The sequence below is a fragment of the Desmodus rotundus genome, chromosome 2, assembly GCF_022682495.2.
Source record: "Desmodus rotundus isolate HL8 chromosome 2, HLdesRot8A.1, whole genome shotgun sequence".
Lineage (NCBI taxonomy): Eukaryota > Metazoa > Chordata > Mammalia > Chiroptera > Phyllostomidae > Desmodus > Desmodus rotundus.
In genome coordinates this window covers 106,884,161-106,907,515 of record NC_071388.1, presented here as the reverse complement: position 1 = coordinate 106,907,515, position 23,355 = coordinate 106,884,161, and the positions used below count along the sequence as shown (strand labels likewise).

Sequence of the window (23,355 nt, the reverse complement as noted above, 5' to 3'; positions counted from 1 at the left end):
GCTGAACTATGGGTTCTAAGCAAGCACCCCAGGCTGGTCCTACCTGCCTGGACCTCATCTGACCCGATCATCCCTACTCACAGACCTGGCATGACCACAACAGCACCAGCACCTGCCGATGCCATGCGCCTTCTCGCCTAGCTTTCACAGGTGCTGTTTTGCCAGCTTTGATATCATCCTCCTTCTCCTCTTGTTCTTTGAGCCCTGGCTCAAATGCCACCTCCTCCAGGAAGCCTCTGTTGACACCTGAGGGTGTCATCCTGTCCCAGCTCTGGGCTGCACTCCACTTGGTCCCACTTCCGATCCTGGCCCAATTATCTGTGCAACCTTCTGTGTACAGGCCTATGTCCCTGTCACGTATTTCCAAGTAGAGGCACTGGGGCAGCTGACCTGATCAGGGACAACAATCAGGTGGGCATCTTCCAGGAACAGTGACTACAAGGACATGGAGACAGTGTGTATACAGTGTTCAGCCTGGTTCCTGGGACACAACGGGCACTCCATGAATGTCCGCCTCCCCCACACCCACATCGATGTGGACCCAAACACCCTCAAGGGTGGACAAGAATGTAATAAAGCAAATATTGCAAAAACCTTCATTATGTGCATGACGACGCACCCCGGGGAGGTGTTCCACCATGCACAGTTCTTTCAACTTTTTCATATGTGTGAAAATGTTCATAAAAAAACATTGGAGAAAAACAATCCTCAAAAGTATTCTCAATACCCTAGGTATTTCTGGCCCTAGAGCTACCATTCACTGTGCCCTAAAATACCAGGCACCCAACAAAATTCCTCCACCCACTCTACCTGAAAAGAAGGAGCCCTCTCCATTTTACATGAGGAAACTTGGCCTCAGGGAGCCAAGGGTGACACCAGGTCTTATTTAAGTCCACCCTGCTGGGGAAGTGGCTGAGGCAGCAAGGGACCCTGCAAACACACTGCTGGGGCAGGGCTTAACTGCTCAGGTGTCAGTCACTGGGTGGCCTGGAAGGTTCCCAGTGCAAGGCCAGGGCAATCGGGGTGGAGAAAGGCATTTGAAAATCTCAAGGCTGTAGCTCTTTACCAATCAAAACAGAAGCACTGAACATTCGTAGTGACTGGTCTGCTGTGTCCTGCAGAAATAACAGCCCGCAGAGGGGCCAGGACTCAAACTCCAAAGGCTCAGAATTCCTATCAGTGTCACTCAGCCAAGTCTGGTTCACAGTTGGGGCAATTTCAGCTATAGTCTGGCCTGTGTCCGCACTGGGTATGGGTGGCAAGTTCAAGGCCCACAGAATTTCCAGACCATGAGTGTGGCCCTGGCCTGCCTCATGGCCTCATCTGCAGCTTCTGCTAGTTTCAACTAGCTCAGTTCACCTTCCCCAAACTCCCAAGTCATCTATATTGTTTTTTCAGTGGCTCTGTGGCAATTATACAGATAACACCACAACAAGCTCAGACTGGTGTCCTTCCCGAGTCAGGCAAAGCATTGCTTTTTCTTAAAGACAGAAAGCAAGAAACAAAAAACACAATCAGCTGTCAAAACAATTTCTTAAACAAAACAGCTGACACATAGCCACCCAGCTAACTAAAAAATGCTGACGGCCCAAACTCATAACTCTGGGACTCTTCACTGGATCCAAGCACTCAGTTCACACTGCCCCAGATCTCCTCAGGCACCACGGGCTCGAACCCACAAGGTGGGGGCAAAAACACACATTAGAAACAGGAACAGGTCTTGACTTCATTTCACACACAGTATTGCTCCCTATTTTTCTCAACCTGAGCTACATAAAGAAGCATTTCATGATTTATTTTCCAGGTTGTAAAATAATAATTTGCTTAGCTTGCTTGTCAGATGGCTAGGAGAAATACTCTCATCTTTCTGTGGATTCTACCATCTGCTGGAAAAATAAGAACAGCTCAGTCTACTCCCTTGGAGCTGAATACATTTTGTCCAAGCAGGACAAGCCTCCAAGAGCATGTTGCATCTCATTCCTGGCTGAGAGACACCCTCTCGGCCTTGGACACTAGGCTTTATCTTGGCTAGGAAAACAAGATCATTATTTCATGAAAATATGAACACAGTATCTCCTTTGCCTCCCTCACAGATCAGCCTCTCTTGGCCTGCAGACAGTCCCACTCTTTGCTAAGAAGAGCACAAGGAGACAAGAATGTAAGAGCTCCCACGTCTTCAGACCCTGGACCACAGGTTTAGTACTTCCCAGCTACTTTGAAGAATAACACGCTTTTGAGGGCCAGGACCCTCCAAAGGTCAGCTTCTTGCACCATCATGCCTGGCCAGCCCCTCTTCACTGGCTGTCCTTGAGCTCCTCACCAAGCTGGTGCACAGTCATCATGGTTAATGTCACCACAGACCCAGGAAGAGAGCTTATTTGGTAAGTCAACAGAGACTGAATACCACTGGAAACCTCTCCCAGAGTGAGTCACCACCTCAGAACTTCAGAAAATTATCCTCTGAGCAATGTGACAGCACTTGAGGGCTGGAGGGGATGAGAGAACAAGGGAGGTTGCTCCACAGAGTCCTTCTCTGTGACCTCTGTAGGCCACTATCTACTTCTGTCAGAAACTTCGAAGGATCAAAGTCTAGAAGGGATCATTGGTTCAGTCCTTGCCCTACACATTGCTAACTCAAGTGAAGCCAACACCTGGCCTTGGTAACAATACCCCACGTGGCAAGACAAAAGCCATGATGGGATTCCTCCAACACTGGAGGCTGGGAGTCAGCCAGGACCCTGGGAGGTCGTCTGATAATTTCTCAGTATGGTAGGGGGATTAGTGAGCAGGGGCCTACTGCTCCACCACCTGAGCCCCACTCCTGGTGAGTCTCCCACTAGTCAGATGGGAGAACTTGAGCAATTCACACGACCTCTCTGAGCTTCAGTTTCCACATCTGTAAAATCAGTGTTCCTGCCTCACAGGAGTGATGTGACCATGATGAGCTGATCCGTGACGATCTGCCCCTGGTCACCAGAGCAGAGCCCGCACACAGGAGGGTATCCTCACTGTGCGTGGCCATAACACACTAGCCCTGCTTCCCGGAAGTTTGCTTCTGTGTGTTCCTTAACCAGCTGTGCCCGCTAAAGCTCACGCTGACTTTCTACAGAATGTCTTTTTCTACAGTGGTCCTACTCAATCACTCCCTACTGCCTTGACCCATTAACAAGTATCTACTGAGCACCTCTCATGTGTCTAAACCCCTAGTGGGAGGGGGGCAGTTCCAGAAACATCATTAGAATGTAGCCCACTAAACACTGGAAATGAATTCAACAGCCCAGTGAATTCAATGTGATCAAAGGCACCCTATTTCTTTCCTGTTACCATGCCATTTTCCCCAAAGCTGAGAAACTCATGATGGTATCTTTCAGCAGTGGATGAAAAATGACTTTCTGAGAAAGGGTTTAAAGGTTTCTGGGCTTAAAAATTCCCACCGTGCCCATTAACTCCACCCACGCACTGCTTGGGTGAGGTGGTACCAAGATGCCTGTTGCCCCAGTGTGAGCCTGTTCAATCGCACCTATCCATCCTCCACAAGGACACTCCACCTTTCAGACATGGAGGGGCATCCTGTTCAGTGGCAGCAGGGAGCAGAGGACCCATGTTTCGAGGCTGCTTAGGAAAAGGAAAGCTGGGCCTAGTTTAGCCTGACATGCTCCCTGGACCCTGACCTACAAGGGTGCCCATCTATAGGCAGAAGGGCCTAGGAGAGGGCACTGGCAGTGCCTGGTTGGGGACTGCCTGTCACCTTGGTGGGCTCATGCACAGATGCTCCTGTTTCAAACACGGATGGTCAACCCCAACCCCACCCCAACTTTTGGACAGTGGTTCTTCATGGTGCAACATTCCCCACTCCAAGTCTCCTGCACCAGGCCCCCAGAGGCATCTCCAGGTTGTCAGGGAGTTCACTCACCTCCTGCCTGTGCTCATTTGGCCCGAAAGAAATGAGAAACTGATTGACAAGGGAAGAATCTGAAATGCATTAGGCACCTGTGTTCCTGTTCCCTCAACACCCATTATCTTCACTTAATCCTCAGAAAAGGATGGGAGGCAGCTATGATCATCCCCGTTTTGTGGGCATTTTTACAAACTTGAAGCTAACACAGGTGGTGTAATGATCACCTGCTGGCAAGTGCCAAGCTGGCCATCAGACCCAGTTTGTCTGCCCGCGTCCCTTTCTCCATGCAGAGTTGTATTCTTTTCCTCTCTTCTCTGCTCTTCCTTTCACATCACCACACACATCACTAACGGCTCTGCATACAGAAGGCACTTAATAAAAGCTGGCTGCTCTCAGGGGAGTGGGTTATCCCATACTCCTTAGGCATATACTACCTTGCTCCACATATGAGCAGTAGCTATCTCAAATCCAAGTGTGGGAAAGCAACCCTCAGTCCATTGTCCCCAGGCTCAGTGACCCAGACCTCACTGGCCCCTCTGAGAGTCTCCTGTGTAGGAAAAAGAAGCGGATGCAAGAAGATGGGATCTCAGATGACCTGGTAATATGCTGGTGGTCCAGGGCCAGCAGCACCTGCCTCTCTCCTAGGAGCTTGTTAGAAATGCAGGCTCTCCAGCCTGCCCCAGACCTATGGCCAGAATCTGCATTTTTAGTACAATCCCCAGGTACTTGGTGTGCACATTCAAGTTTGATGAGCTCCCCTGACCTACAACTTGGGTTAGAGGCTGTGTTGCCACCATTTCTCTTAATGGGGGTGCCATCATGGGCTCTGGCTGTGTCTCAACTAAGGGAAGTCAGGCTGACCCAGACCTGGGGACTTGTGCAACAAACCCTGCCTCTAAGGCCACCACCGGGATGCAATACTGTGAGCATTCCCTGCAGCAGGCAGGATTCACTGCCTTTCGGAATCTTCCTATCCCCACACTTGGTCACCATAAGTGACTCTGAAGGGAAAAAAAAAATCCATCCCCCCTGACGGTGCTATGAAGCATTGGCCAATAGTATGTGTCACTGTTTCCTATGAAACTGGGGCTCTCATCCCTGCCCTGGTGTGTCCCCCCGACCCTCAGCTACTGAAGACTTCACCTAGCAGCCCCCAGCTTTTCTTAATCCTTGCGTGGGGGATAAGGACACAGGCCCCTGAAAGTAGCACCAGTTGACCCACAACCACTACGGGAGGGACCCCAAGACGAAGAGGGTCTCCAAGACATCAGAGCCAGGGGCAGAGCACAGGAAGGCAGTAGGGAGTCTACTCTTTCTTTCAGGGACACCATCTAGGAGCTCTCCACAGGCCTCACTCTTTGTTCCAGGATAAACAGGAAGCAGGAGTTGGGGACAGGGCACTGCCCGGCACAGAGCCTAGAGGCTCACCCATACCCTGACTCCACCTTCACATCAATCTCCTCCCGAGCCCACCAGAGCCCAGGAAGCAGTGTGAGAGGAACTCTCTACAGCCTGGCAGAGCCTCTCTTGCGGTGGGGGAGCCATGGGATCTCAGATGACCTTACCTGGACTCCTGAGGAGCACCTCCCCTACCCCTCATCCACGTGGGATTTTGGGGTCAGGGTTAACTCCTCTCCATCATTTCTACCCACACCCAGGAAACCTTTCCTGAAGCTACAGACCACTACCTCTCCCCTCCCCAACACACGCAAACTGTTTTTTCTCCCTGGGCTAGGCAATCCCAAAGACACAGGAACAGAAGAGGTACACAAGGTGTAGAGCATGCAGGAAACTCACCCCAGCATCACCCAAAGCCCCCCAACCCCGACCCCCCCCCCGCGTCCCGTGCCATGCCCCAGATGGGCCCCCGGACTTCTGCGGAGAGGGGCAGTGCACTAGTCTTCCGCACTCAAGGGACGGTAAATCGACAGCCGGCCCGCAGGCTACCAGGCCAGGTGCCTGAACTACTGGGCAGTCTCGCCCCATCCCGCCCCTGCTTAATCCTTGGTCCGAAATAGCTTCGGGTAATCCCGGGATTGGGGAGGAGGGGTATTAACCCGGAACTGGGAAGGAAGACACAGAAGTATCCAGAGGAAGGAGGTCTCTTGGAGTTGTGCCTTGGAGTTGGAGAGGAGGGGTGCGCGGAGGAGGGGGGTTGCTGAAACCCAAAAAGTAACCCAAGCCAGTTCCAGAGCGGTTTCTGCGCCCGCCGCGCCACTCCCCACTGGGTCCCTGGGTCTCCGGGTCAGGAGTTCTGGCCCCGATACCCAGAGCCCCAGCTCTGCGCCCTAAAGAGCCTCCCTTGGCAACGCCGACCCTGTATCCGAGCTCCCTGGATAGCTGAGCCCCACTGCCGAGCCGTCTGTCAAGGGAGAGCGGGGCGGGTAGAAGTGCTGGGAAGTGCCCTAGAGTCCCCTTCCGAGTGAGTCCAGTCCCTGCCTGAGATGGAGCCCCAGGTCGGGGCGTCGACCCTGCGAGAGGGTCCCCCGTTGTGCCTCAGGGTCTCCTGGCTGGCGGGGCGCTCCCCGGAAAGGCATCCTCCCTGCCGGGCTCGGAGAGGAAAGGGGCCCTTCAAGAAGTTCGCGCGCCCCCGACTCGCCCGCTGCCCCCGGTCCCCGCTTACTTGTAGCGGAGCCCGCAGACCTCCAGGCTGGCTCCGAGAGGCTGAGGACCGGGGTCAGGGTCTGGGAGATGGGCGCACGCGGCCAGGTGCCGCCGGTGCCTCTCCAGCAGGCCGGCGTTCTCGCGGCTCAGCCGCTCCACTAGGCGCTCCAGCTCCTCGATGCGCCGCCCCCGGCGCGCCAGCAGCTCCTGCTGCGCTGAGACGATCCGGGTCAGCTCCCGCAGGTACTCGGCCGCCTTGCCTGGGGGTTCGGCGGCGCTGGCCATCGTCCCCGCCCGGTCGCCGGCCGCGCCTCAGGCGAGAGGGAGGCGGGGCGGCGTCGGAGGCAGCTGCCGGGCGGCCATGGCTGCGTGGCCAGTACAGTCCCTCCTCGCAGCGCGGAGCTCAGCACGGAGGCTGGCAGGGCTCCGCCTCGGCTCCCACCTCCGCCTGTGCCCACCCCCGGCGTCTCCGCACCTCCAGCACCGTGCTCCGCTGCCCCACGGACGCGCATAGGCTGAGAGAGAGCGGAGCTGTAGCCAGCAGGGGCAGGCGAGGAGTTTGCAAAGTGCCCGCTGCGCGGCGGAGCGGGAGTCAGTCGTAGAGGCTGGCGCGGAAAGGGGTGGGAGGGAGGAAGGGAAGGAGAGTCGGAGGAAAGGCGCCGCCTGCTGGCCCTGCATCCCCCGACCTGCTGTCCTCTTGCCAGGGAGCTGCTCTCTTCTCATCACCACCACTCCCAGCCACTCTGATATATAAATTTAATAAAAAAGAAATTCGACAAAAATATATCTTCATAATAATATTAGCCTCAGTTGTGAATGGAAAAATGACTAATAAATTCGCGAGGACTTGGATATTTTTAGTTGACCTAAGTATACCCAAATGAAGGTTTGTTTTGTAGATGCACAAACAGGACAAGGGTATTCTAGACTGTCCTTTATACATTCTAAGCAGATGGTAGCCCTAAAGCCTTCGAGATGTCCAGGTGAACCAGCTGCGAAGGCCCTGGCCTTGACCTTCCAAAACTCACACCCTGGATTCTGGGAACTGAGCAGCTCGTAGGACAAGGACCGTAGCCAACCGCCCCCCGCCCCCCCCCCCCCCCCCCCCCCGCCCCGGGCCCACCCGGTGGCCCACACTGGCATTGAGGCCTTTGGCAGTTTATTTTGTCTCCGAGCTTCAGTTTCCTCAGCAATATGTTTTCTAATTCTTAACTTTTCAAAAGGCTTTATAATTTTCATATTCCAAATGTCTCTGGTACTAAACTTTATTTTTTTACCTTCTTGACTTTACAAAGTTAGGTATTTCCATTGTTTCTATAGCAAATTCATTTTAAGACTGTAAATTTACCTCTGGGTGAAGCTGTAGGTACGCCTCATAAGTTTCTAAAGCTTCATAATGTATATTTTGATGATAGCTTCTTTCTGTTAAGGCTGGCATTGCACTGGCTTGGATGATACATGGTATACCATACCCATATTTGTTGATATCCCTGCCCCCCGCCCACAAGAAGAGAATGAGCCCTGCATGATGAGACCTCAGACCTGACAGGGGCCCTAAACCCTTATTGAAGGTCCCCTGGGCAGGACCTATGGGGAGGGGGAGGATGATAGTGGGACCTTTTAGTGGGGTCCTCAAATTCACTAAGGACTCTTTCATTAGGATGAAATTAAACCAACACCATGCTAAATAGAAACTCTTAACACTTAACTCTAACCTTCTCCCTCATCACTAGGCCAGTAATAGGGCTCTAGAAATTAATATTATTTTTCTAAATTCTGTAATTATCTTGTGAGGGCAAAATTACATTACATTACATCTTATTTGTGTGTATATGTGTAAAAGTGTTTATCAGTTCAGTTTATAAATTTAAAGTATACCAACATCTCTGCAACCCTATTCTAATATTTCTTCATTATATAAATATACCAGGAGCCTCCCAAGAAGGGATGTGATACAGGCTTCTTTCAATTTTGGGGGGACACCTGAACCTGGAGTCACACGTGGGCTCTCTGCCAATGTTTGGGAGTGAAGGAAATTCAATTCTTAATTCTGGCCCATGTCAGTGAAGATGGTGAGGAGAGGAGCTGACTGAATGAAGAGAAGGAACAGCTGGGCCTCCCCTCCTGAGGGGAGTTGCCTATCCCCCACCCCCCATCACAGACTCCCCTCCAGCACTTCCAGGTTGAAGCTGACCTCACATTTCCATCTCCTTTCTCTCTGAGACTTGCCACACCTCCAAGCAGCAAAGAGTTCAGTTGATGCCAGATCTATGTGGGTACAGGAGACCTGGATAGGAAGGCTTTATCCCTGCCTCCCAAGAACAGCCACAAGACAGGGCAGAAGATGGCAATGGGCAGACAGGTGCTATGGCAGCCTCAGAGGGACTATACCTACACCCTAAGACTGAGCAGGATGCTTTATGATCCATTTCTGTGCTCCTTCCAGCTCCTATCATCTTAAGCAAAGGGAGAGGTGAGAGGAATGAGCCTCCACTGGCTCGCCATCTGCCTCCTGTCTTATTTATTTCCCTTGACCTCCATTCCTGGCACTCTGGGTTATTCCATTTACAGCCAAATTCCTACAGCTGGAGGTTATAAGAGAGTCTGCCACCAGCAATGAGATCATATAAACCAGCCTTCCTGGCTCACACACTGAGGCATACCCCAGAACAAAAGTTGACGCCTTCCCCGGAAAGGGAAGTCTCCTCCACAAAGAGCGTCAGCCAGTCACTCACTGAGCAAACATGACTGAGCATCAACTGAGCCAGGCTCTGAGGACACTGAGCATGGCAGAAGAGGGTCCTGTTCTCTTGGGGTCCTTCTGAGGAGACACACACTGAAGGATTGCTCAGAGGCCCCGCTCTTGTGTTAATGCTCTCCTGTCACCATCTTGATTATTATAATTTGTGGGCAAGGGGCCCGCACTTTCATTTTACACTGTGCCCCCAACATCATGAGGCTAGTCCCAGAAAGTGTGCTGGTAAGCACTGAAAAACCAGAAGGAAAACAAAACACCACACATAGCCTTTGCCATTTTCCAAGGTGTAAATATTGAATACTTCCCACCCTGGCTGACATAGGGAAACCTCAGTGACTGTGGAGCTGGGCCTAGGTGCTTGTGGTCACGCAGACAAGGATAAGTATGGCAGTGGCACATAACAGGTGCTTGGTCTGTTTGAGATTCAGTGCAAACCAAACAGAAATAACAATGGCATCTGCAGCGGAGTTTCACTTTTGGGTCAAAGAAGTTGAGAGCTGGGATCAAAGCTTCCCACAGGCTAGAGAGCACTTTCTACACCAGCATTCCCCATGTGGGGGAGGAGTACTGAAATGCCTACATACCTCTGCCTCACTGGCTAGACTTTGGAAGATGGTCCAGTACAACCTGCCTTTCACCAAACTCTGTTGCCACATACTCGAGTCTCCCTGGCTTTGATCCCCACTCCTGGCCTTCAGATTTGATAACTGATCTCTCTTCTGGACAACTGAAATCTTAGCCACCCAGGTATCTCTTACAGTCTCCCCAAATGAGCCCATGACATAAGATCACTGGTAGTCTGAGTGGCAGAGGTAGACAGGTAGGGGTAAAACAGGGTGCTTTAACATGACTGACAAATAAAAGCAGTCAGAACAAATTTAGATGGTCCAATGGAGACACTCGCCCTTGTCTAAATACTACAGTGTATGATGAAGGAATTAGAACTCTGTAGCAGATGCTGTGGTGGCTGGCCAGACTCCCACTTCAGGATGAGGCTCTCATCCTCCATGGATCAGGCACATTGGCATGTGACAGCTCACAACCAAAACCAAGTCCCTCTTGGGAAATTGCCTGATGGCATCTCTCCCCCCAAACATTATGCCACCACCTTCCTAGGGAAGTCCTCATCTGTGACTGGTCCATGCAGGATCTTGTACAAGAGCTGATCCCCCTCTCCTAAGCTTGGACAGCTCTGCAGCATCATCCCAGCTCTAGAGGTCTTGAGATGAGCCCCTGAGGCTTCTGTTGGGATTGATTGCACCACAGCCCGACCTCTCCCTCTGCCCAGTCCTGCTTCTTCCCTCCTCCACTGGTGCTGGCCCCAAGAGCACTCTCCAATAACACTCTTGAATGCAAACTTCCATCTAGGAATGTTTCCCTGGAAACAGCCCCACACCCTCTTCCCCTGACCTTGTCTTCACACCACGGCTTTCACCTTGTTAGGGTCTATGGGTTTACATGCTGCTATGTAACTGGTTAGAGTCTCCCTGATTGGTATGTAGATCAATTCTTGGCCCTGAAAAACCAATAATTTGCCTTTCCAATATTATAATTACATAAATACAAGGCCAAGCAGTTTAAATTGCAATGTGGAGTAAAAAGATATAACTATGCACTCAAAAGAGAATAAAAGTAACCAAAATTTGGAGAAGACAGGGGAAGAAGAAGCATATTATAATCACTTGTTAATATTTACCATTATTATCCACATTCAGCTTCTCAATAAAGTCATCTATCTTTATATTTTCATTTTTGGTACGATATTCAATTTTCTCCTTAAAAACCTTCCCCTGAGAGTTCTTTGACTCATTGTTGTAGCTGGGCTGGCTGCTTCCTTGGCCAGCTACACCACTATCATTGGAGACTTCTTGGCATTATGCTTCAGATTTGGATCTACGATTTCTCAGATTCTATGAATTCTCTTTTCTTGGATTCATTTTGTATTTTGCCATGTACATCATCCAGAAGTTCTACCCAGAGACAGCCTGCATAAAGGTCCTTGGGTCCTGTGTATCTGAAAGAATTTATTTCTCCCTCACACCTGATGGACAGTTTAGCTGGACATAGAATCCTAGATTAAAAATTAATTTCCTCAGGACCTGGAAGGGTTTGCTCCATTTTCCTCTGTCACCCAGTGCTGCTGATGCTAATTTAATTCTTATACCTTTGAAGAGGAGATTCTCTTGGATCAGGACATTTAGAGAAATGGTGAGAGGCATTTTTGATCATCACAATGACTCTCGTTGTGGGTACTCTCTGGTATTCAATGGGCAGGAGTCTGGAATACAATGGGCAGGAAAGTCCCACCCAACCAAAATTGTCCTACTTAAATTGCCAAAAAGAATAACAAAGTTGGAGGACTCACACAACCTGATTTTAAGACTTAATATAAACTAAGAGTAATCAAAAAAAACTGGTACTGTGTAAAGATAGACATAAAGATCAATAGAAAAGAAGAGAGTCCATAAATACTCACAAACATATTGTCAATTGATTTTCAACAAAGATTCCAAGGCAATTTAATGAGGGAAAGTACTGTATAGTCTTTTAACAAGTGTTGCTGGAACAATAGGAGAGCCACATGCAAAAGAATGAACTTCACAACATCTACAAAAGTAAAACTTAGAATAGATAGTAGAACTAAATGTAGGTGCAAATTATATAAAATTTCTAGGGAAAAAACATAGGAAAAAATGTTAGCAGCCTTAGTTTGGCAAGTATTTGTTAAATATGAAACCTAAAACATGAATGCTAAAAGAAAAAAATTCAATAAATTGTACTTTGTCACAATGAAAAACTTACTCTTCAAAAGACACTGTTAAGAAAAGAAAAGGCAAATTACAGTGTGGGAGAAAATATTTACAAAATATATATTCAGCAAGGGGCTTCTGTGAAAAACATATAAAGAACTCTTAAAATGTAACAATAAAACAAATAACCCAATTAAAAATAGGCAAAAAAATTCAAACAGGCATTTTACCAAAGAAGATATACAAAAGACAAATAAGCACATAAAAAGATGCTCTATATCATTAGGCATTAGGGAAATGCAAATTAAAACCACAATGACTTATAAATGACACCAAAACCATAGGCAACAACAGAAAAACTAGATCAGTTGGACATCACCACAATTAAAAATGTTTGCTCCACAAAGAATACCAATTAAGAAACTGAAAAGACAACCCACAAAATGGTACAAAAAAAGTTTTGCTAATCATGTATTTGATTTGAGAATTGTATCTAGAATATTTAAATAATTTTTACAACTCACTCATTAAAAACACAAATAACCCAATGTAAAATGAACACAGGGTCTGACAGACATTTCCCCAAAGAAGATATAATAAACACATGAAAATATGCTCAACATCCATAGCCATTTGGAAAAGGCAAATCAAAACCACAATTAGCTACCACTTTATACCCCCTAGGATGGCTAGAATCAAAAATACAAAAAATAATAAGAGTTGGAAAGGGTGTAGAGAAATTGGACCTACATTGCTGGTGGAAATGCAAAATGGTGTAGCTGCCCTGGAAAATAATCTGGCAGTTCCTAAAATATTTAGACATTTAAACTATATGACCCAGAAATTCTACTCCTAGGTATATAACTAAGGGAATTAGAACAATGCATCCATTGTTCTAACAGATATGCAAAAACTTGTGCACAATTGTTCACAGCAGCATTATTCATAATATGTAAAATGAGGAGGACTTCTGGTCAAGATGGCAGCCTAGGTAAGCATGGCTCACCTCCTCACACAACCACATCAAAATTACAACTGAATTATAGTGCAACCATCACTCAGAACCCTCAGAAATAGAGCTGAATGGAAGTCTGACAACTACAGAATTAAAGAAACCACATCCATCCAGACTGGTAGGAGGGGTGGAGACACTGAACAGGCTGGTGCCACACCAATGTGTGGCAGGTAAAAATTTGAGAGGGATATCTCAGCAGTGAGGGGTCCCACCCCCACACCAAGCTACCCAGCCCAGGGGGCTAGTGCCAAGCAAGATTATGTCCCCATAGCTTCTGGCTGCAAACACCAGTGGGGAGAGTTTGTGGAGAAACTTCTGGAATCCCAAGCAATTGCTCTTAAAGAACCCACACATGGACTCACTTACTCAGACTCACTCCCTCTGAGCTCCAGCACTGTGGTAGTAGCTTGGAAAGCACCAGTGGCATACAGGGAGAAAGTGAAGGGTCTGGATTCAAAGCAAGAGCTGAGGGACAGCTTTCTCCCAGAGAGAAAGGCCATTGCCCCTTTCTGAACCATCCCCCCACACAACCACAGAACCAGCAGGTGGCTGCTGTATCTCCATCAACCTGGCTAACACTGTTTGCCCCACCCTGGAGATCCCCCAAGACTCTTCCCAACCCAACTTATGGGCCACCCAAGCTGTGAATGGAGACTTTTCCATTTGAATGACTGATATTGGCTCATGTTTCACAACTTCCTAAATCCTCTCAAACAAGCAACAGCTGACTTCAGTGAACTCCCAAACCATCACCCATACATCTTCCCAAGTGTCCTCAGATACAGCACTAGCAGCAGCCAGCCCAGATTCACAGTTTGGTTTTGCCTAGGAATCTCCAAGCCCAAGTAGCAAGCACCTCAGATTGCTTATAGCCTAGGCAGGGTGGACTCAGGCAAAGCACAGGTGGGAAATGACATTGGCCTCCACCACCCAGGAAACTGCAGAGCCTCAACGCACAGTGGACAGCAACAGACCATGTTGGAGCAACACCACTCTGCCCCTGGCACAGCTGATTGATTCTCCATGGATAGCAGAGGTTGGTGGTCAGTGGTCACAGCCAGTCCTTGCAGCTGACTAGCCTGGGTAAATCCCTCCCGTTAATCTTCCAACAGCAATCAAGTCTCAACCACAAGAGGAGGGTGTACTCAGCCCACACAAAGGGCGCATCTCAAATACCCAACTTGGGTGATAGGGGAGGCTGTGCCACTTGACCCTACAAGACACTTACTACATTAGGTCATGCTACCAAGATGGGGAGATATAGCAGCTCTACCCAACACATAGAAACAAACACAGGGAGGCTGCCAAAAGGTGGAGACAAAGAAACATGGTCCAAATGAAAAAACAGATCAAAACTCTGAAAAAAGACCTAACAAAATGGAGATGAATGATCTATCAGATGCAGAGTTCAAAACACTGATTATAAGTATGCTCAAGGAACTTAGTGAGGACTTCAACAGCATAAAAGAAATCCAGTCAGAAAACAACGAGACACTAATTGAAATAAAGAACAATTTACAGGGAAACAACAGTAGAGTAGATGAAGCCGAGAATCAAATCAATGATTTGTAACACAAGGAAGAAAAAACCAAGCCAACAGAGCAACAAAGAGAAAAAAGAATTTTTAAAAATGAGCATAATATAAGCAGCCTCTAAGACAACCTCAAGAAATCCGACATTCTCATCATAGGGGTGCCAGAAGGAGAAGAGAAAGAGCAAGAAATTGGAAATCTATTTGAAAAAATAATGAAAGAAAAATTCCCGTATTTGGTGAAGAAAATAGGCAATGCAAATCTAGGAAGCCCAGAGTCCCAAACAAGATGGATGCAAAGAGGCCCACTGCAAGACATATCAATTAAAATGCCAAAGGTTAAAGAGAAAGAGAGAATCTTAAAAGCAACAAGAGAAAAGTAGTTCATTACCTACAGGGGAGCTCCCATAAGACTGTCAGCTGATTTCTCAAAGAAAATTTTGCAGGCTAGAAGGGATTGGCAAGAAATATTCAAAGTCATGAAGCCAAGGACCTAAAGGCAAGATTGCTCTACCCAGCAAAGATACCATTTAGAATAGGAGGGCAGATAAAGAGCTACCCAGACAAGAAAAATCTAAAGGAGCTCATCATCAGTAAACCATTATTATATGAAATGTTAAAGGGACTTATTTAAGAAAAAGAGATCAAAACTATGAACAATAAAATAGCGATAAATACATACCTGTCAACAACTGAACCAAACAAACAAAGCAAACAAGAACAGAAACAGAACCCTACATCTGGAGAGGGTTTTAATGATTGCCAGACAGGAGGGGGATGTGGGTAGGAGGGTGAAGAGGTGAGGGGATTAAGAAGTACAAATAGGTAGTTACAGAATAGCGAGAGGGATGTAAGGTACAGTATAGGAAAGGGAGTAGCCGAAGAACTTATACACATGACTCATGGACATGAACAATGGTGTGGGGATTGCCTCAGGAAGTGGGGTGTGTTGGGTGAAGAGAAGCAAAGGGGAAAATTTGGGAAAACTGTAATAGCATAATCAATAAAATATAATTTAAAAAACAAATAAATAAAATAAAAATAGGAAACAACCCAAGTGTCAATCAATTGATCAATAGATAAACACAATGTGGTATATCTATATAATGAATATTATTTGGCAATAAAAAGGAATAAAATACTGACACCTGCTACAACATGAATGGATCTTAAAAACATGCTAACTGAAAGAAGGCAGTCCATGATTTCATGTACTCAAAATGTCCAGAATAGGCAATCTGTAGAGACAGAAAGTAGATTAGTGGCTGCCTGGGGCTGGGACCGTGAGGTGGCTTGGTTGGTAGGATTAGAGGGTGAATATTCCTTCATGAGGTAATGAAAGTGTTCTGAAATTGATTGTGGTAATGGTTTTCAAACTCTGTCAATATACTGAAAGTATGTTAATTATATCTCAAACTTTATAAAAATATATTTATTGATTACACTATTACAGTTGTCCCATTTCCCCCCTTCACTCAACTCCATCCTGCCCACCTCTTCCCTCCCACATTCCCCCCCTATAGTTCATGTCCATGGGTCATACTTATAAGTTCTTTGGCTTCTACATTTCCTATAATATTCTTACTCTCCCCCTGTCTATTTTCTCCCTACCATTTATGCTACTCATTCTCTGTATCTTTCCCCCCTCTCTCCCCTTCCCAATCCCCTGTTGATAACCCTCCATGCGATCTCCATTTTTGTGGTTCTGTTCCTGTTCTAGTTGTTTGCTTAGTTTGCTTTTATTTTTGTTTTAGGTGTGGTTGTTAATAAGTGTGAGTTTGCTGTCATTTTACTGCTCATATTTTTTATCTTCTTTTTCTTAGATAAATCCCTTCAACATTTCATAGAATAAGGGATTGGTGATGATGAACTCCTTTAACTTGACCTTATCTGAGAAGCATTTATCTGCCCTTCCATTCTAAATGGTGGTTTTGCTGGATAGAGTGATCTTGGATGTAGGTCCTTGCCTTTCATGACTTGGAATACTTCTTGCCAGCCCCTTCTTGCATGTAAGGTCTCTTTTGAGAAATCAGCTGAAAGTCTTATGGGAACTCCTTCGAAGGTAACTGTGTCCTTTTCTCTTGCTGCTTCTAAGATGCTCTCCTTCTGCTTCATCTTGGGGAATGTAATTATGATGTGCCTTGGTGTGTTCCTCCTTGGGTCCAGCTTCTTGGGGACTCTCTGAGCTTCCTGGACTTCCTGGAAGTCTATTTCCTTTGCCAGACTGGGGAAGTTCTCCTTCATTATTTGTTCAAATAAGTTTTCAATTTTTTGTTCTTCCTCTTCTCCTTCTGGCACCCCTATAATTCGGATGTTGGAATGTTTCAAGATGACCTGGAGGTTCCTAACCCTCTCCTCATTTTTCAAAATTCTTGTTTCTTCATTCTTTTCTGGTTGGATGTTTCTTTCTTCCTTCTGGTCCACACCATTGAATTGAGTCCCAGTTTCCTTCCCATCACTATTCCCTGTACATTTTCCTTTGTTTCTTTTAGCATAGCCTTCATTTTTTCATCTAATTTGTGACCAAATTCAACCAATTCTGTGAGCATCCTGATTACCAGTGTTTTGAACTGTGCATCTGAGAGGTTGTCTATCTCTTGGTTGCTTATTTGTATTTTTTCTGGGACTTTGATCTGTTCTTTCACTTGGGCCATTTTTTTTTTTTGTCTTGGCGCACCTGTTACATAAAGGGGCGGAGCATTAGGTGTTCCCAGGGCGGGGTAATGCTGATCGCTGCGCTGTGACGCTGTGCTGTGACGCTGTGCTGGGCTGTGACCTGTATGTGGGGGAGGGGCCGAGAGGGAGCAGTGGTGCTTGCTCCACTCTCTGCCGGATTTCAGTCACTCTCTCCGCTACCCACAATCAAACTGGGCCCCTGTAGTGCTAATTCCTGAGTGGGTGGGCTCTAGGCCCCTGTGGGTCTCTCCAAAGAAATCTCCTATGAGACTGGGAGTTTCTCCCACTGACACCTCAACCTGCACGGGTGTTTTCAATCAGAGGTTTGAGGCTTTATTTCCTGGCGCTGGAGCCCTGCGTCGTGTGGTCTGCTTTGCTCCCCCGCCGTTCCTCCCAGTTTATCTATGCATGAATGTGGAGCCATGGGGTCTGCTAGCTGCAGCCTGGCCTGTCCTGTTCCACTATCTGCCACCTCGGTGAGTCTGCCAGCTGCCGCCTTGCTGTGAGTCCTCTCCGCCCTGGCTGCCCATCTCTACCCCTCCTACCAGTGTGGATGAATGTTTCTTCTTTATCTCCTTGGTTGTCGGACTTCCATACAGTTTGATTTTCTGTCAGTTCTGGTTGTTTTTTGTTTTTAAATTGTTGTTGTCCTTCATTTGGTTGTGCAAGGAGGTGCATTGTCTACCTACGCCTCCATCTTGGCTGGAAGACTGGGACTAAACAAAAACCTCAAGCTATTTTTTTAAAAATCTCAATATCTACCACAATAGCTTCAATTAAGAAGACTAACCATTCTTCCAGTGTCCACATCAGAGCTCATCTGGCATGGGGCAATGAGGGTGGGAGGGGAAGGAGTTTAGTAACTAATTCCTTCGGGCTCTGAATAAAGCCTTCCCAAAAGCTTCCTGCTGGTCTGGAGCCATTTGTGTAACTGCCAGGAGAGCCTTGCCTATCTCTCACCTTGGTTCTCCTCTCTGCAACTTCCAGCCAAGGCCTGGCCCAGGGGAGTCACAGATTGCTGTATTTTTGTTGAAAAGACAGGTGTGTGAATTATTGTGATGAGTGCAGTTGAGACATGGCTCTCAGTCCTCATGACTGATCTGGGCCCCAGGACAAAGCTTGCAAATGGAGCAGCAGACCACTTTAGCATAACATGGGCAGTCCATTAAATAATGGGTATCAGGCTCTGGCTGGTGTGGCTCAGTGGATTGAGTGCCAGCCTGCAAACCAAAGGGTTGCCGCGTAGATTCTCAGTCAGGGCACTTGCCTGGGTTGTGGGGCAGGTGCCCAGTAGGGGACATGCAAGGGACAGCCACACATTGATGTTTCTCTCCCTATTTCTCCCTCCCTTCCCCTCTCTCTAAAAATAAATAAATAAAATATTTAAAAAAAACAATGGGTATCAGTTGTCAACATTTTAAGGGTGGGAGATTTCATGCACAAAATCTAATATGGGCCTCCTTGGTTGCAGTTGCCTTGGGTCGATGATGGCTGCCTCCCCTTAGGTGATCACACACACTCCTCTCCATGTCATCACATCACACACTTGTCCTAGGAGCATTCCAGCCCAGTTTCCCATGAGCCTGCAAGACCCTGGTGTTGGGTCTCCAACCAGTCCTGGCACTCAGTCAGCCATCCGTTCATTCATGTGGTGGGAGTGGGCAGCACAAGGCTCTCTGAGACTCAGGTGCAGAACTGGCCCAACACCACTTCTGTCCATTCTGTTGGCCAAAGCAAGTCATGAGGCCAGCCAGGCTTAAAGGGAAGGGAATAGATTCCACTTCTGGATGGGAACAGCTACAAAGCCACATCACAAATGGTGTAAAGATAGGATGGGGGCAGAAATCAGGGTCAGTTTTGTAATCATGGCTTATGTGGTACTAGGTGCACAGAGCAGGGGTTCAGAAAACAATGACTTGTACTTCAGGGGCACATCCATCACTTCCTGCCACCAGCCCCCTGGCTTGGAGCCAGGAATATGGAGGCATGAAGGAAAGCGTTCATCCTCAGGACTCCCCAACTACCAGGGCCCCTTTGGAGCAGTTATAATTGTCCCTCCACTTTTCCACGCACCACAAGTGCACTCTCTTGATGACAATGATGATGACAATGATTATAATGTCACGTATATGTTCCCAGGAGGACACTGTGCCACAGAGGTTCTTCTCTGTCTTTGCACTCCTAGTGAATGTGAGGAGCGAGCAACTGTGCTGAAACACAGTGTCTGCTTGGCACATTGGGTCTTGCTGTAGAACGCAGAGCCACGACTTTGTATAGGTGCATAGGGGAAAACAGAAGGCCCCAGAGTGGGGGGATAAGACTAGATGTCCAGGTGAGAGCAGGAGACCCCACATGCTGGGGCAATGATTGTGGGTGAAGTCCTGAACTTCGACAGCCATCTTTCCCTCACTCCCTCACCTGCGCGTAGAGGCCTCTCCAAATAACCCAGGGTGAAGATTGTTGGTTGCACCCTACAAATAAAGAAGTCGAGACCAAAGCCTGGAGTGACTTTCCCATGGTCACTCAGTGAGTTTAAGGCAATGGGGATCTTAACCTTGTATTCCAGGCTCAATCTGTGCTGCTTCTCCCCACCCTGCACCATTTCCAATGATTTAGTGATTATTCCACTCTAAGTGAAGGTTGGTGTCACACCTTATCACAGAGGTGCAGAGGAGAAAGGGGTAAGAGGCACAGTCACCAGTGCTCCTTATTATGGGCACCCTCATTCCCTCCTCTCCAATGTCACCACTCTGCATTTCCTTGCCTTTGACACATCACATATTCCCACATCTCTGCACTTTGGTACACGCTGCTTCTTCTTCCAGATGCTCCTTCCCCATACTCCTCAGACTGGCAAACTCCTATGCATCCTACAAGACCAAATCCAAGGGGCCCCTCCTTTCAGGAGCCGTCCTTGACTCCCCCAGCCCAACTGGGGACTCCTTTTGTCTCCCGAGGCTCTTACTCCTGCTGTTTTTTGTTTGTTTGTTTTTAAAATTTATTTATTTATTTTTATTCAGTTACAATTATTTGTGACTCCTGCTGTTTTAAGAAGATGGTTTTACCAGTGTGCTGGTGCTGGAGGAAATAAGCACTAGCTCTCAGTCACTGCTGGAGTGATGATTGGCACAAGTTCCTCACAAGACAACTGGAAAATCAAAACTGTCCTCCAGATTTCAAATGCATACCCTTTGACACAATAATTCCAATATTAGAAATTTATTCTCCAATAAACTCCCTCTTAGGCTCAAAGGAGTCAGAAGAAGTCTATTCACTGGAACCTTTACTGTATTAGTCTATTAGCTAAGGGATAAAAATAACAAAAGTCAGGCACAAACAGTAGACATGGGTGGTTCCTAGCAGTTTAGAAACATGAAGGAATATGCAGAATCATGTATTTGAATACGTATAAACTATTTTTAGGAGGGGACACTCCAAATAATGTTAAAAGTAGGAGCCTCTAACTTTTTTATACCTCCTCATGTACGTTTTACCTTTTTATAAAATAACAACATCCTAGGTGTGGAAAAGTGACTGACTCCATAGACTTTTGTAAAGTTCAGATTTTGTTTCCCATGTACATGCATAACCTTTTCAAAATATAGCCATAATAAGTGAACTGAAAGGGAACAAATAATCTTTAGGTATTATATTCTCTATGCACATCCTCTTCTCACTTCAACTCGGATTCAGAGCGCTGGGATCATGTCAGAGGCCAGGAACATGCCCCCATTCTCATGCACATCCTGCCACCAAGAACACATCTGATGAATGAACAGATGAGTGTGGGAATGAGTGACTGAGTGGGGACTGAAGTCCCTGAGCTTCTAGTTCAGAACTGAATCAGCACAGATACCCTCCCCAGAGCCTGAGTGAGGGCAGGAAGATGCCCCACCCAGAGTTCTGTGAAGCTCCCAGGCACACTGAGCCCTCACTGACTGAAAGAGGAGCTCTTGCTCTCCCTCTGGCATTCCTTCTTGTCTTTGCTCTACAACTTATCTGACCCTTTATTAACGAAGTACAGACAAATGGTGGCTCTATACACAGACAGACAAAAAGTGGTGGAAAGAGCCTGGACTCAGAAATCCTGGCCACCAACTTACTAATAAGTCCTGACAACTCTTCATCTCTTTGAGCTTCACTTTTCTCATCCGTAAATGGGGAGATGAATCCCATTTTCCAGGCTGCTCTGAGGATAAAATGAGGACAGATATGGAAACACATAGAAAGTGCCTGGCGTGTGGTAAGTGTGCATAACGTCATCCTTCCCTTTCCCCACTCCCTGATCCTTGCCTCAGGGGTCTGTCAGCACCCGAAAAGACCGACTTGGAATATAGACATGGTTGAACAATAAACACTATTAGAAAATTAAGTATGAGTGTTAGAAGTATAATATAGCCACGAGAAATATAGATACAGAAGATAAATTTTCAAAAAAGTAGATGGTAAAAATGGAAGACAGACTATTGGTCAATTTTGAAATAAAATACAATGAAATCATGATTAATTAAAAACACAAAGATGGCCAAATAAGTTCAAACACATCAGCAACTACAATAAACAATGTTTTCAAGTCCTCAATTAAAAGGCAGAAACTTTCAGAATTCTCATGATGCACAGCTGCCTGTGGTTATAAGAAGTATAGCATCTCAAGAGCTCCCTCAGGGTTGAAGTTCCTGCCTCCCGCCTCCCTCTACCCCAGTCTCACCTGTCCTGATGCTCCATGCCCCTAATGCTTGGTCCTCTCTGTGGATGGCCAAGGAGCACTTTGTAGTCACTCAGTTGGCGATGGCTGGTGACACAAGTTATCTTGTCAATCATCTCCTTTCTGCAAATCAGAAGGATGTTCATTCCTCAGTTGTCCCATCTTCCATAAGCAGGTAACTGGCTTTGATGTTGTTACTTTCAGTGACTCTGAGAGCAGCAGCACACAACACATGGTGGGACTAAAGCCTCTCCTGGCCTCTCATCCCCAGCACTGAGTTCCTGGAGCCCATGTTTACAGAGCATAGTATTAAGATTCAGGCCTTTGGTCCACTGTGTGCTAGACCTATATGGAAGACTTTCATATGCCCTTCAGAAAAGTGAAAGTTGTCTTCAGAATTACATTGTTAGCACTGGAGCTTGTCTGAGCCAACAATCCTTTATTATTTACAAATGAGGAGGCCCAGAGAGGGGAACTAATTTGGTCACAGATGTTCGGGTGCTTGGTGATGCAGGCTGTGAAAAAACTCACAAAGAGAAGAAAGGGTAGAGAATAAAGTTTTTATTCACTCTCCAAGAAAAGAGAAGGGCAGGGTATGGAGGAATACACCAGTATTGAGGGGTAGGGGCTTTGAGCTTTTATTGGATTATAATTGGATTAAAAAAGGGTGGGGTTGCTGTTGTGTGGCCCCTGGGCTGTTGGGGGTTTGTAACATGAGTCTGAACTTTGTTCCAGTGTTATCTTCCACCTGTAGCTGTAGGAAGTGGTTAGTTCTGTTCTGGCTTTCCAGTCATTTCCAGTCCTGCTGTCTTGCAGCTGGTCAGGTTAAGTCAGGATTTGGGCAGATGGAAGAAAATTCACGGAGTCGTTGGGATGTCTGACATGCCTTTATACTGGGGTGGGTGAGCCATGCTCGCTGCAGGCCGTGTGTCCCACCAAGGGAAGTCCTGACTCCCTTATATACTAAATGCACACAAAGCCAGCAAGTGCCAAAATATTATATAACCGAGCTTGATTCTGCACATGCAGACCCATACTCAAGGGTGCTAAGTCATAGTTGCCTGGATGTCCAGGTCAGGGAGCATGACTGACTCCATTTTCCCTACAATCCACCCTTTCGGGGTTCCTCACTGTACAATCTTTGCAAGGATATCCTCTGCGAGGGCCCCTGTGAGGAGGGCAGCCCCCTGCACTAGATGCTGCAACAGCATGCAACCAAAACACAAGCACTGCCACCCAAGAAGCAGGACCCACTGCCATTCAGTGGTTAGGGATGCCCACCATTCCTACAAGGGATTGCCTGTCAGGCATTCAATAACACAGGTCTCAGAAGCTAATGTTCATAGAGCTTGTGATGGACATCTGGAATGTGTACAGAGCATTTGGTCTCAGCTAGGGCACACACCCCACCTTGTGAT

General features: G+C 47.1%; 1 protein-coding gene across 6 annotated transcripts in view; it reads right to left on the bottom strand.

Moving 5' to 3' along the window:
- IQSEC1 (IQ motif and Sec7 domain ArfGEF 1) overlaps positions 1-7,061 on the bottom strand; it is a 526,249-nt gene extending 519,188 nt beyond the window's left edge. For 2 of the 6 annotated variants that reach the window (XM_053918527.2, XM_045185806.3), the window contains exon 1: positions 6,522-7,060. In XM_053918527.2, the coding sequence (XP_053774502.1) occupies positions 6,522-6,787 (266 nt within the window). In that variant the 5' untranslated portion in view covers positions 6,788-7,060. Of the gene's footprint in view, positions 1-6,521 lie in introns of all 6 variants that reach the window. The other 4 variants (XM_053918531.2, XM_053918530.2, XM_053918528.2 and 1 more) reach the window with 3 other exon arrangements.
- Between the last annotated feature and the right edge of the window lie 16,294 nt (positions 7,062-23,355).